Source organism: Peromyscus californicus, unplaced genomic scaffold (genome assembly GCF_007827085.1).
Source record: "Peromyscus californicus insignis strain IS unplaced genomic scaffold, ASM782708v3 Scaffold_17__1_contigs__length_78620276, whole genome shotgun sequence".
Classification (NCBI taxonomy): domain Eukaryota; kingdom Metazoa; phylum Chordata; class Mammalia; order Rodentia; family Cricetidae; genus Peromyscus; species Peromyscus californicus.
In genome coordinates, this window is record NW_026294469.1 from 13,786,010 (window position 1) to 13,801,105 (window position 15,096).

Sequence of the window (15,096 nt, forward strand, 5' to 3'; positions counted from 1 at the left end):
CGTTTACCGTTGCCCGATTTTCTGCTACCTCCCTGGGCCATCCGACCACCCGTGTGGGGTCAGGAGGACCCACATGAAGAAGAAGCTTTGTTGTAAAGCTGCACCATGAATGTCCTCCTTGATCATGTGTCTTTTGTATTTCCAAGGTAATTTATTTTCTTGTGAGTAAATAAACGTATTTTCATTTGTTTCGCCCTAGTTGGGGAATGGCGGTCAACGTGTATTCTACCTCGATAACCCAGGAGACGATGAGCAGGCATGACATCATTGCATGGGTTAATGACATCGTGTCTCTGAACTACACAAAAGTGGAACAGCTCTGTTCAGGTAAGAGATTGTCTTTTGAGTATTTACCCGATGTGTTTACTGGCGATTGAATGTGACTTTTATGAACCACACATGACATACTTGGGGTAAGACAAAAACATACATATATAAGTATAGCTACATAATTAAAAGGGGAAACTTGGCTGTAGCTGGAGAACATATGGGGGGTGAAATGTCTGAGAACATCTAAGCACACAGCCATCCAGATGGGGGTATGAGCTGCTTCTGGCTTGCTGTCGGCCACGCCCCTCTGTAATGCTGGCTCTTAGCCTCCGTTCCATAGTCCTGTTGTCATGTCACCAGGCATGTGGCTTCAAACACAGTAGAGCTTGGCCCGGTGACGCGGGGAGCAAATCCCAGCTGCTCAGGAGGCTGAACCAGGGTGTCACAGGAACATGGCCGGCCTGGACCACACGATCCGTTCAAGGTCAGCCTGGGTAACCTGGTGGGACCTTGTTCCAAAATAAAAGCATCTGGAGGTAGAGATTAGAGCTTGTCTGTAGGAACAGACAGACAAACAACAAAACCCACAGTGGATCGTCAAGGCTTCATACTGCCCTTCTCAGTTCAATTGTGCACAGCTCTCTTCCTGGAACCTTAGCTCCACAAAACACTGGGCTCTCTACAGACTCCTTCCCTTTGGCACCCCCTAGTTTTCTTCATGCTTCCAAGACTTTCCTCCTCTTTGTGTATGTAGTAACATCCTGTTCACAGTTTAATCTGCCTCACCTACTGTCAGCTCTGGGAAGACTTCCCAGAGTCTTGGTAGTTTTCCCCAAACCCCGCCTGCCCGCCCCCGTCCAGGATAACACCTGTCATGCCGTGTATAACATCGGACTCCCAATCCCAGGAGGCACCGGGGTTCTTAAGAACAGGTCTGTAGTTTACTGTTTGTCTAATGCCCAACGCTCCACTGCACCTGATCCTGAGTAGTTCTGTAGGAATGCATATTGGGTTAAACCTGTTTGAAAAAAGATGCAATTTCAAAAATAAAGTCCAAGTGTGTTGAAGTAATCTGCCTTTAGCTTTGAGTGTAAATTGAAATAAAGTATTCTCCTTTGCCAAGTAAATGTTTTCTTGTAAACGAATAGACAAAGAGACGTCTTCTTTGCCTGTGGCCCTAACATGAACATGGTATTAGGGAATATAGCATTACCGAAGTGTGTTTGTGCGAAGGCATTTAGATGTGGAAGAGTTCTGAGTTTCAGCTGACTCATCGGTATTGGACTGTGGCCGATCTTTCCAGCAGGTCATATGCAGAAAAGACTCGGTGCAGTACCATCAGAATTTGCAAAGTCCCCCGCAATAGATTAATGTTTCCTTTCTGCTTTGAGACACATTTCTGACTGGAAAACTGTGAGTCCCTGTTGTGGAAAGACAGGCATGGGTTCTCTCTGCAGCTTGCAATGCTTGTGTGAGAAACCTCAAACCACTAACCGTGAAGTGTAGGCTCCCTCAAACCTGTCCGGTACCAATTCCATCTTCTTAGTTTAATTTGTCTTCAGCAGTGGCATTTGGCAGGAAGAAGTGGTCTTTCTATTTGTTTGTTTATGAATTCATTTCTCTAGTCTCATTCTAGAAAACTTTGAAGCAGGTAGAACAGTGCCTCCCGGATAAGAACAAATCCGAATACCGATGACCTAAGTGATTTGTCCTTATCATGCTTAGGAATGCTCAGATTCATGGAGTATAATGTATCTTGAGTATTTATTTTGGTTCCTTGTAGCTTCTGTGGTATTTGATTTTAGTGATGTGCTCTGGGAAGACACTCGAAGATCACACATTTCTGCACCTTCCTGACACTGCCCCCACCCCCATGAAGACTTACACCCCACACCTGGCAGTCCCCTTCTGCCTTTTTCCCCTATGGTGTCACTCTCTCCTTTAGTTCCAGCTAACATCTCTCTCAAAGCCAGTGTTAAAACAAACATCAGTTAGAATGTATGGAATTCTAAGTGTGCAGAAGTTCATTGAGCTGTATAGACTTCAGGGCAGGTTACTTGTGGGACGTGTGTGTGTGTGTGTGTGTGTGTGTGTGTGTCTGTGTGTGTGTCTGTGTGTGTGTCTGTGTGTCTATGTATGTCTGTGTGTCTGTCTGTATTTATTTGGAAGCTCTTTACAATAAGTTTTAATAATTTTTTTAGAAATATAAGGCAAGGTAGAGAAAATGAACATCAACTTTCCTTTAGTTTCTAAAAGCTGAAACACAACTATGGTGTTGTATTTGCTTCTGAGCTTTCTGCCTTTATCTGACATCTCTTTCTGCCCCCGTAAACATTTTTAAATGCTCTCTAACATAAGAGTAGTGGGCTGGGGTGGTCATAGCCCAGTGGTAGAGCATTTGTCTCATGTGTACAAGGCTCTGGATTCAATTCCCAGCACCAGAATAAGTAAATAAATAAGTCACATGGAAATACCTTGTAATACATTTCAAAATAATGCAAATTATTCGCTCTTGTTTCTTGTTATCGTATCCAAGGATGTAACTTTATGACCACCTTCTTTGAACATTAAATCTGGGTCATGGATCTGTGTGCATATTCGAATTGCATTTATTTCTTGCAAAAAGCAATCTGTTTCAAGGAAAGCAGAGGGCTGTTCCATTTTGTACTTCTGGCCACCTAAATCTGCTTTGGAATCTAATCATGTTGATTCCCCTCGTGGAATGGGAGGCTGGTTCAGGAGCGCTGTCACACTGGTCCAGCTTAGAAATATCTTTCTGTTTTCTTCATTCATTTGCTTTGTAAAATATAGAGGGCTTTTAAGGGGGGTGGTCAGGGGATGATACCCTATTTTTGTTTGAGTTCCAGTTCAAACCAGTTTAGTAGATGTTTTCCAAGGTTATGAAGAGAGGGGTCGGTCAGTATGGTGCTAAACATTCCTAAAGCAGCTTCCTCAACTTAAGATACTTTATTGAGGGTGACAGAAAAGAAGTGGACCCGTGCGGAAAGGAGGAGGGAAGAGAAACAGGAAGGAAGTTGGACATCAGACAGAGGATTGCATCTCTCCCCCACCTTTCACCCTGCCCTGCTGCCCTGTGCCTCCTTTGAAACTTAAACTTACTCGCCTCAACCCCATTGCGGCTATGTCTGCATCTTCTCTCCTAGGCTGGATGTAACTGCAAAGCCAGCTTTCCCAGCTGGCCTCTTTCTAAAGTCTGTGCATCTCCCCGTCTCCTTCCCACCCCCTCACAGGACAGGAAGCATGGACAGCAGATACCAGCAGGCATTCCACACTGAGGGGACCGCTGCCAGCTTCGTCACACAGCCCCATCCTGGCACTCTGGCTGGTGGAAGGCTCAGTTATTTTCCTGAGCATCTGAGTATTTAAATAAAATGTCATTTAAATGAAGGCATTTTTGAAAATTTAAAAATTTTTTTTTTGATTGACTTTTTTTTAAAGGTAGAAAAAAAACGATCAAGGTTTGACTTAATATGTGTTTCTGCAGATTGGTTCCAGCTTTATGTTGGATGAAGTTTCTGGTTTTTGTTTGTTTCTTATTCTCGGAAAGCTTCTGAATTTGGCTGATGAAATTTGCATTTACAAATATCGGTATCTGAACTGGTAGAAGGAACATGATTTGTAGTATGCACTGGGCTTCTCGAAGGTGTGGCCATCAGGCAGCTTGGGACCTGGAGGGTGAGTCCTCTGTGCTCTACCCTGACGATAGTCCTTCCTGGGCAAGGTAGCCGTGCTTTGTGACCATTTTTGGCTACAGAGCTGTGCTTGTTAAATAGGTTGGTTCCAGCCTAGCCCTGTGTCCCCTGTGCCTTCTCTCTCTGTCAGCAGAGAAGAAGGGTTAGTGATGAAATCAGCTCAGAGGCTAAATTTAGTAGGGCTGATCTTACTGAGTCTCTCTTATTGAAACCAAGTAAGGATATTCCATCAGTGTCTGCAGGCCCCGGAGTTTACTGAGCTTTATAAAATCAGAGGTTTATTGTTTCCTCTGAGAAAGTGAGCCCTTGCAGAATGTGACTGTGGTCAGGTCATTGTGTGCTCATGGAATATTATCTGTGCTTAGAGGCATTGTGTAGAGATTTTTGTCTAGGCTAGATATTTCCCCCCCTAATTTTATTTGACCAGCTAATTTCAAAATCCATTTCCTTGGTTTCAAGTATAACTTATAATTGGAGACGAGAGGGGTGACAAGTGGCACGGGCCATGTCTGGGTGTGGTCCAGCAGGAGGGTGCATTGCTGCAGTGGGTAACGTCCTCGAGTCTCCACAAATGCACGGGCTAAATACAGCTTATTCTTTGGAGTAGAGAACGTAGAATATAAGAGGGGGTTTCCCCCCTTATCATTTTGTATATTTCCATTATCTTGATACTTTGTTATTGAAGATAAACATACATTGGTAGGATTGGAGGGTGTTGGTTTGGTTTGGTTTGGGGTTTTGCCCTGGAATTTTTGTGAATGTGCTTGCCTGCCTTTGTAATGCCAGATACCAGTGCAGGATGGAGCGTACATTCACCTGGACTTACCAAACCACTACTAGGAACTTCTGATTTTTTTTTTTCCACATTCACATGTTTGATCCTGGAAACAGTTGCCACATCTTCGCCCTGTGCTTGTTCTGACCGTGAGTGTAGCTGAAGAGAGATGGAAGTGTGCAAAGGAGAGTGTTAAATAAAGGCAGGTGAGGACTAAGAGAGTCAGCCGAAAAGACACTAGACTGTGTGGGTGTGGCGGGGTGCTCCCGAGTGACAGAGTGGCAGATGTTGAAGAAACACCCCAGAAGGGTTGTCCTCCTCCTAGAATCAGGTGGGGTGACAGTGTGCAGGAGCCCATGTAGGATGCTGAGTTTCTTCAGTGGACAGCCCCCCCAAACCAGGGCAGCCTGTGCCCGGGCCTTCAGGGATGCATAGTATCATGCTCAGTCCTTGGATTCATGAAGTAAGGAGTGTGTGAGCACAGGTTTGAAGCCACTGTGCATGTATGAGATAGTTCAGGGAAGCATGGAGGGGCTAACTTCTTTGGGAGGAACAAAACAGACACACCGAAGTTCCAGAAAACTGGGCAGGTGTCAGATGACTCTTAGCTTTGATTGACATCTGTCCCTCTATCCCATTTTCGGCCTCTGCTGGCATCCCTTCAGCATGATGGGACTCCATAAATAAAGACAAATTAAAAACAAATAGCTAAGTGAAAATAGATGGCCTGAGATGCATGTGTGTGTTTTATTGAAAGTTCTGTGTGTGTGTGTGTGTGTGTGTGTGTGTGTGTGTGTGTGTGTGTGTTGTATACATATATTTATATCATGAAAAGTCAAAGGACACACATTCATGTTGAACTTAATAACATCACATAGCTAACAGGAATAAATAAAAAATGATGACATTATTAAAAACTTAAACTAATAAACTGTGAACTCCTAATAAGATCAGAAAAATAACTTGAGCAATTTATACAAAGCAATGCCCTTAGTTGTACCCTGGATTGTGATCTCAGTACTTCCTGTTACCTGAGGAAATTGCTACATGTGCTCAGTGTATAATCTTCATGATTCTGGTTGACTGTCTTACAGATTCACAACTGTCCTGTATCCATGACAGGCTCCACCCGTTCCTAAGCCACTAAATGTATGAGCATGCTTGGAGAAGAGGGTGTGCTTATCAAAAGAGCCATGTGGGTTCTGGAGCTAATGGGAGCCCTGGCATGAACTCCATTGACTTTTGGGCCTGGGGCTCTGACTCCAGGGCCCAGGCAGCTTCTTAAGTGGTGTGAGAAGGCTTGGTGGAGCCAAGTACCTGTGGGTTTTAAGACTTGCTGAGTACATAATCCTGATGGTAATCGTAACCGGGGCCACCCTTAGAGAATCCTCCCCTATAAAACAAACTTGGTCTGTTTTGTAACATGCTTACTTTTACTTGATTGCATTTTGTTTTGAGACTGTCTCCCTATTTAGCTTAGGCTGGCCTCAAACTTTCAATCCCCCTGCCTCATCTTCCCAAGTGTGTTCCTGATGATCTAGTGGTTTGGATTTAGTCATCTCCCAGATACTTGGATTTCGGTCATACATCACCACACATGACCCAAAGTACTATTTTTTTTTTTTTAAGATTTATTTATTTATTATGTATACAGTATTCTGCCTACATGTAGGCTTGCAGGCCAGAAGAGGGCACCAGATCTCATTACGGATGGTTGTGAGCCACCATGTGGTTGCTGGGAATTGAACTCAGGACCTCTGGAAGAACAGCCAGTGCTCTTAACCTCTGAGCCATCTCTCCAGCCCCCAAAGTATTATTTTTGTCTTGTCTTGTCTTTCTAGTTTGGGTTTTGGCTTGTTTGTTTGTTTATTTATTTGGGGTTTGTTGTTGTGTTGTTGTTTGCTTGAGACACGATCTCACTCGCTAGGCCAGGCTGGTCTTGAATTTTCAATCCTCCCATCCCTGCCTCCTAAGCTTGGCATGCAATGCTTGCCTCCGAAGCACTTGAAGACATTGCCTGTTTTGAAATCATTCACCAGGGTCTATAAAAACCAATATCCTTACAAGAAAAGAGTATGTTCCAACATACTGGAAGTTATTTTGGACTTTTTCTCAAGATGTCAGTTATGTGACATGATGGATATGTTCCTTATGAAACATTATTTTGAATTCGTGTTTCCGTTTTTTCTTTTCCTTCTCTCCTCTCAGTTTAAAACCTCTGAAGACTTACAGGGAGAATGTAAATTTGGGGAGAAAGACAGTTCTTTATATGAGAGTGTTTACTATGGTGTAAGCACCTGTGTGTTTTTCTAAAGGCTGGAGATGTTTCCCAGCAGATGAACCAGTGTCTTAGGAATGTGTGCACACCCGTTCTGTGCCTGACAGAAGCCTGTGCACACGCGTCCTGTGACTGATAGAAGCCTGTGCACACGTGTCCTGTGACTGACAGATGCCTGTGCACACCCGTTCTGTGCCTGACAGAAGCCTGTGCACACGCGTCCTGTGCCTGACAGAAGCCTGTGCACACCCGTTCTGTGCTTGACAGAAGCCCGTGCACACCCGTTCTGTGCCTGACAGAAGCCCGTGCACACCCGTCCTGTGCCTGACAGAAGCCCGTACACACCCGTTCTGTGCCTGACAGACACCTGTGCACACGTGTCCTGTGACTGACAGACGCCTGTGCACACCCATTCTGTGCCTGACAGAAGCCCGTGCACACCCGTTCTGTGCCTGACAGACGCCTGTGCACACCCGTTCTGTGCCTGACAGAAGCCACAGATCTCACTCTGTCATTTGAATCTGACACTCATTTTCATATTCCATGTCTGAACTAGTCCAGCTCAAGCACATTCATTTTTAGAGCTCTGCATGTTTTAAAAAGGTTGACAACACAGGCTTTCATACTCAGGGACACAGTGACGTCATATCCCGCAGTTTTTGTCTCTCTTTACCACTCTCAGTGTGTCTTGGAGAGGCGCTACTTCTTTTCATTCTTATGGCCACCCTGTAACGTGGGAGTAAGAGCATATTGTTCCTCTTTTATATACGAGGGGCAGAGCTCAAAGATCAAGTGTTTCCACTTGATCTCCCTGTGCACTTACAGGCTGTACTTATAGCCCGTGCACATGTGTGTGCTCACATGAGGGTGTACCAAGTCCCTTTATTGTGAGTCCCCTACACATCTCCCCAGGAATGTACAGAAGAGAAGAGAAGTCGGTATCCTCACTTTCAGTTCTAATCAAAGAAATGATACATACTTGATACTAATTATCCTAATACCTAGACCACATGCCCCAATAGAACTGTCAAAAAAGAAAATTAAAAATAATAACAATAAATAAATATATAAACAATAAATAAATAAATAAAAATAATAACAAAAAAAAAATAACGCCTAAAGAAGAGGCCATGAGCAGGAAGGCAGACACCTGTCCCCAGCTCTGGGGTTCTTCCTTGCCATGACTTCCCTTAACCTCTGCTGCTCTTACCTCTTCCCCGGGTAAGACTGACATTTCCTGCCTCCTGCAGGACACCCTTTAGTCTCTCAGAACAGTTCTAGTCCAGGGCAAAACAACCAGAACACTGCCCTCTCAGATATCACACGTGCACACACGCACACACGTACACACATGCACTTGTACCCCAACCTGTGGTCCTTTCTTCACCTCTGCCTTGTTGCACAATTGGTCTTATAATAAAAACCCAGAGCCAGATATCAGGGTGAAAGCTGAAAGATCAGCGAAGCAGAGCAAGTCACAGCCACCACCTCTTACCTCACCAACTCCTCAGCCTGAAAGAGACTGAGTTCCTGTCTCCTCCCACTTTATATTCCTTTCTCTGCCAGCCATATTACTTCCTGTCTCAACCTTCCTCGTGCTGGGATTAAAGGTGTGTGATCCCAAGTGCTGGAGTTAAAAGTCTGTGCCACCACTGCCTGGCTGTTTCTCTTTTAGACCAGATTAACTTTTTGTAGTCTAGGTTGGCCTTGAACTCAGAGATCCAGATGGATCTCTGCCTCCCGAGTGCTAAGATTAAAGGTGTGTGCCACCACTCTCTGACCTCTGTGTCTAATCTAGTAGCTGGCTCTGTCCTCTGATCTTCAGGCAAGCTTTATTTAATACACAATATATCACCACATTGGCTAGTTGAATAAGTTATTCCTAAGAGGATTTCACATCCTCATTTTAACATATTCATGTATACATATACAATATACATGTATACCCTGCATTTACCCAAGACATATGTGCACACATGCACATTGACATACATCCACACATGCACATACATATTGCACACTGCATTCCCACACATGCATACACATGTGCACATGTACATACACATGATTCACACACATACACACATAGGACTTATTCACTGGGGCATGCCTGTCTCCTTATGTTTGATCCAGTCCAGTGCACCCGTATTGAGTGGCTGCTCCGAGGCTCCCTTAGTACCTCTCTGGCCCCTTCTTAAACATGAAAAGTTGGTGCTTTCTTGGTTGTGCATAAAAAAAACCCATTGGTTCAGTGTTTTAAGAGATTACCATCCAAGGTCCAGATGATACCATTTCATTCCCAAATGCTTACAAGCTCCATTAGGCTGCAGGTTCTAAACCACTTCCATATAGGGACCCCAGAGATGCAGCCATTGCTAGCACGGTCGAACAGTGAATCAGACATCATTCCCAGTTGTGTTAATCAGCTTCCCATCACTGTACCGGAGTACATGAAATAATCAGCTTATTTTTTAAAAAAAGGATTATTCTGGCTCATAGTCTTGATGATTCCAGTGTATATTTGATTGGCTCGTTTCTATGGGCCTGTGGTGAGATAACATAGCATGGGCAGAGTATATGATGCAGCAGATACATTCAGCTCATAGCCAAGAAGCCAAAGAGAGGAAAAGGAAAGGCCCAGGGTCCCATAATCCCACCAGAGATATGTCCCTGGTGTCCAAAGGACCTCCTACAAGGACCCGCTTCCCAAGGTTCTGCTACCTCCCCATAACACCACCGTGGAAACTGAGCCTTTAACATGTGTGTCGTTAAGGGACAGTTCCAAATGATAGCATCAGTCTTACAGACTGTTCCCATGCCATCCAGGTACAATAACTAGCCAGCCTGCACATCAGTCTGCCATTGGGCCTTTGGCCAGTCCAGCGGGAGTCTTATAAAATTGAGAACAACAACAACAACAACAACAAAAAAAAAAAAGCTTCCTAGAAAGGTGACATTGGACTAATGTGTAGTAATAATATATTGTATATCAAATAAAAGTTGCCTGAAGATCAGAGAGCAGAACAAGCCACTAGATTAGACAGAGGTCATGCAGTGGTGGCACACACCTTTAATCCTATCACTCGGGAGGCAGAGATCCATCTGGATCTCTGTGAGTTCAAAGCCAGTCTGGACTACATGAGATTGATTCAGTGTAGGAGAGAAACAGAGCCAGGCAGTGGTGGCACACACCTTTAATCCTAGTTACTTGGGAGTCACACTCCTTTAATCCCAGCACAAGGGGGGAAGTGAAATGGCTGGGTGGAGAAAGGCACATAAGGCATAAGGAGACAGAAACTAAAGCATTTTCAGCTGAGGACACAGAGGCTTTCAGTCAGAGGGTTTGTGGAGATAGGATCTCGCCTTCCACTCGGCTTGAGGAGTCGGTAGTGGTGAGAAGTTTCTCTAGTGGCTTGTTCCTTTGTCTCTCTGATCTTTCAACATTTACCCCAATACCTGGCTGCGGGTTTTTTATTATAAGACCATTTAGGATTCGTGCAACACTAATCTTTGAAGAATGAGAGGTGTCTGTGTCTAAGTGCTACAAAGGAACATTTTGGATTAAAAATAAGTTGAAGGTAGGGAGAGAGTATGGTTATGTATGCACATGAGATCTCTGGGAAGTGTATTAGGGCTTGAGGCAACATGCACAGTTGTGCTTCAGGTAGCAAGCACCATGTGCTCAAGGAAAAGAAAGATGTGTCTTCGCCTTGTTTGGGTCCTTGGCCAAGTGGCCACGCAGATTTGGTGACTGGCTGGTAGATATTACAAAGTGGAATTCATATCCTGCTGTTCAGATGAGGCTGCTGCTAACATGGGCAGGGCTCAAGCTGAGAAAGGGAAGCTGGTGGCTTCAGGGGAGGTTCCGTTCCTCAGTTCTGCACGCTCTTATTTATTCCTGGAGCCAGCAGGGGTTGACTGAGTACTTCCAGTGTGGCCAGCGTCTGAGGACCCAGCAAAACCAACACAGATCATACCGAGCTAGGACCTGTCGCTTCGCTTCGTTGGTCACATTTCTGTAAAGAGCTCTCAAGTCCTTTTTGTCAGCTCATCCACAAACGAAGCAGAGGGAGAGCAAGGTCCTGGCCAACACGAGGAGCCTCGCCTTTCTTATCATCAGAAGGTTCCCAGCACTGAGAGCAGGGCGTGCCTGGTGACATCTGAAGTGCTAGTCTGCCTCCAGTAGTTTCTGCACATTGTAATGCTGCACATCCTACTGCTCTTAGACTAATGTATTCCCTCAATTCATTTTCTCCGGGTTGTATTTTTAATTTACAGTTTGTCAGGTGTGACAGAAGAAAAAGAAAAGAGATGCAAATGTCTGGGCATTTTAGAATTGCATACTGGGAACAGAATAGTTGAATCGCTTAAAGCAACCTGAAACGATTACGTAATTGTGACAGACAGCATGTGACCTCTCTCCGTCGCCTCCTTTCTAGGGGTGTGGTTCTTCCTTGGGTTTTAACTGACATAAGCTATAATGGCCATGTGCTGTGACCACGAGGAGCATATAGATAGGATATTAGCTCCAGCATAGTTTCCCGGTTTCCCTTCAGTCACTGTCAGGAGGGTTGGCCTGTACTTCTGTCTCTTCTAGATGACATTTTATGGCAATTCATGGAAGAACTTTAGAAAAATAAATGACCCAAGTTCTAGAGAAAGTACATATGTCAACTTTAAATATGTTAGGATCCACCATTACAAAAAAAAAGAAGTAGTTTCCTGCCTCCTCCCTGCCCCACCCCCCTCGTTAACTCTTCTATGGTTTCTGTTTCGGTCATCTGACTAAATCCCTAAAGTAAATACTGTGCAGTCTTCACATTAACTGGAGTTCCTTCTAATCCTGGAATTGTGCTTAGATAAGGAAGTGTCCTGGGACGAACTGGGAAATGGCAATAAATCTGCTCGTGATACACCAGTCTTCTGTTTGTAGCCCGGTGTGCATGGACACTCTAGGGTAGCTGCTGTGGAGTTCTCTGTGGCTGCTGGTGACCTTCCATGCCAGGCTGGGTCTGCTGAACTGTCTCCAGCCTTTAGGCCCCCTCTTGGGGAGCTGTGGAGGAAGGCGCATCCTTCTGTGAAGGTGGCTGTTAAGGACACTATTGGTGTGTGTGACAGCTGGTGAGCTTGACTGGGAGGAACGGCAAGGGTGAGAGGCACCTAGTCCCAGGGACGGGAACCTCTGTCACCGGAAGAGCCCCTTGCAAAGGTGTGCTCTGCAGAAGTGAACTGCAGGCTTGTGCTGGTTCGTTCACATCACTCCATCTTGCATGGGTTCAAAGCCTCTCCATGGAGTACCACACCTGGCTTCATGTTGTCCCTAGAATGGTGTTGGCTGTTTCAGGAGAAATTCTCTGAGAAAATGGAGTTCTTACCCTTCATTTAATGTGCTCTAAAAAATAGATACATTCTGAAAATCAAAGCTTTAAAATGGCATCCCTGAGGCCCCCTTCTCGGAGGATGCTTAGAGCCAGGAATCAGTGTTGGTTCTCTGCAGCCTTCCTCATTAACTCAGGCTGACACTCTTTGTGGCATTAGAAGCCTGCTCCTTACCTGCCTCTGACTGACACCTGTCCAGACACACCCTTTGCTCTGTTCCCTGGCTTCTCTCGAAATGTCCTTTGAGGGCTCCCACACCCCTCCTTCCTCCTCCCTTCCTTTGCTCCAGCATCCTGGAGTCATCCCTGATGACTGAAAGGTGATGCGATGAGTTTGACTTGACCCTACCTGTGGGATGATGGCCAATTTCTCTCCAGACTTTTGCCCCGACTCCCTTAGTATGTCTGTGTCCCTGCATCTATTTTACACTTGGAATGGCCTTGTGTTTCTGCTGGGTTTTCTGTTGTGTTTTTCTGAATTCTGTATTTCAGTATTTTTCTAGTCTTTCAAAACTCAGTTGCTTGGCCCTTTAAATGAGCTCGTTTTCCTTGGGAAGAATGTTCTAGGGGACTCATTATGTAACTCTGGCTGTCCTGGAACTCATTGTGTAGACCAGGCTGGCCTTGAACTCACACAAATCCACCTGCTTCTGCCTCCCAAGTGCTGGGATTAAAGGCATGCACCACCACACCCAGCAGTTTACAGTTTTTCATTCACCAATAAGCAAAGAGACATCCCCATGTGCTACCTATAGAGACAGGCATTTATTTAGAGGTAACCTGTTACCACAAAAGTTAGATATGGACACTTCTGTCTTCAGATTCTTGCCTCTAAGTCAGGCTTATCTTCATTTCAGTCTAACTTATATAGTCTAAAAGCAAACAAAAATAGGCAAATAGAACAAAACCTTGTCTATGAAAGTATAGAAGCAATACTAGAAACAAGTGTGTAAAAACTCTTCCTAACGCGTGTGGGCAAACAGTACCCCTGACCTCATAGCTTTCTAGAACCTTCTTTCTTCATGACCCCAATAAGAAAACTGACTCTCTTCCCAGTGGGTTCATATATACCTTCCTAACTTGTTTTTTATTCGTGATAAAGACTTGTTTTCAGTCCTCCTTCCCCCTCTGTCTAGAACGCTCAGTTCTAACTTTAGCTCTGGTCTCAGACTCAGACCTCTGCTTCCAGTTTCGCTACCGAGTTCTGTGGAAGCCAGTGACATTGTGTACTGAGCCCTCCCCCCCCCCCCCCCGCCCCCTTTCTGGACTATAGAAGCCAAGTGTCACTGCATGAAGCAGGATTGTTTAGTGGGACTTGATGAGCAATGTTGTCTGAACGGAAATCACGTGTTGGGAATGATGGGCCACTGAGCACCTAGAACAGGCTCACTCCTTAGCAGGTAAAAATTCTGCTAATGTTCAGACCAACAGGCTTACTCCTCAGCTGCCATGTCCTTGTCCCTTCAACTGTCAGAATCTTTTTCTGTGTCATTAGACAAGCTTGAAGCTCTGTATTTTTCCCTAAAACATTAAGATACAAGTTTAAACACAGGAGTTGTGGGGTAATATGGTAGTTGGATAAACCACTCCACATAGACAGATGCCACCAGGGCTGGGATTAGGGTGTCTGACGTGCATGCTCCGACTTTCAGTGCGCTATTTAAATGGTGAGTTTCTGTGAAAATTGTTTTCCCAAGTAACACTTAAACAGTAGCCCTTGGCCGTACTATAAGTCTCCAGCTGTTGTACACTCTAGGTGTTTTTCTGTGGTTTACCTTGTAATAAAAATATTTATCCTACACCTCAAACAAGGACTGTTCGGAGTTTGATTTCTACTGCCCTGAAATTTCCATGTGGAAGATAGACAGTGTGTTCTGTCTTCCATGACATGGGCAGTACTTTAATCCACTCAGAACTCTCACTGATTCTCCTATGCCATCAGACTCTGTAGCCGGGCTAGCTGTTTGTGGTGCTCCACAAGTCTCTTTGTGTTGGGGAAGAATGGGTGGGCATGCATGTAGGTATGTGTTTGTGTGGAAGTGTGCAAGCATACACAGGGATGCACACTCCTGTGTATGTGCATGTGCAGGTCAGAGGTCAACAGTGAATATCTTTCTCTATTTGTTCCTGATGATATTTGTTGAGGTAGGGTCTCTTAATGAACGTGGAACTCACTGATTGGCTAGGCTGGCTGGCCAATGAGCTCCATCCATTTCCCTTTTTGAGATAGGGTCTCTCATTGGGACTGGAACTAACCAATTCAGCTAGGCTGGCTGGCCAGTGAGACCCAGGGATCTACCTGTCACTGCCTCCCCAGTATGGCGGCCCACAGAGGTTTCCTAGTAAGACCTTACTCAGGGTCCAAGAATCTGAGCTTCCTTTACCCAGCAGGGCTGCATAATGGAATGATTTGACCATGGGCGTAGGTACCAAGTATTTGGAAGGGTCCACACTTGGCTGTATGGTGTGCTTTGATCTTGATGGGGGAGGTCTTTTGCCTCTCCCCTTGGTGTATTATAAAAAGCCCTTTTGAATAAAGCTCTGGGCAGCTGGGTATTGACCCAGGGCCCTCCCGAAGCTATCCTGTATCTCTGTCTTTCTTATCGTCTCTTTCTATCTTTCTACCCAATATTTCCTCATTCCTCTGTCCTCCAAGAACCCTTTGATAGGTGGGAGGAGGTC

The 15,096-nt window shown here is 45.0% G+C and overlaps 1 protein-coding gene across 3 annotated transcripts in view; it reads left to right on the top strand.

Moving 5' to 3' along the window:
- Positions 1-15,096, top strand: part of Mapre2 (microtubule associated protein RP/EB family member 2) — a 149,605-nt gene that overhangs the window by 83,706 nt on the left and 50,803 nt on the right. For all 3 annotated transcript variants that reach the window (XM_052741645.1, XM_052741646.1, XM_052741644.1), the window contains one exon: positions 200-327. In XM_052741645.1, coding sequence (XP_052597605.1) covers positions 207-327 — 121 coding nt within the window. In that variant the 5' untranslated portion in view covers positions 200-206. The remainder of the gene's footprint in view (positions 1-199; positions 328-15,096) is intronic.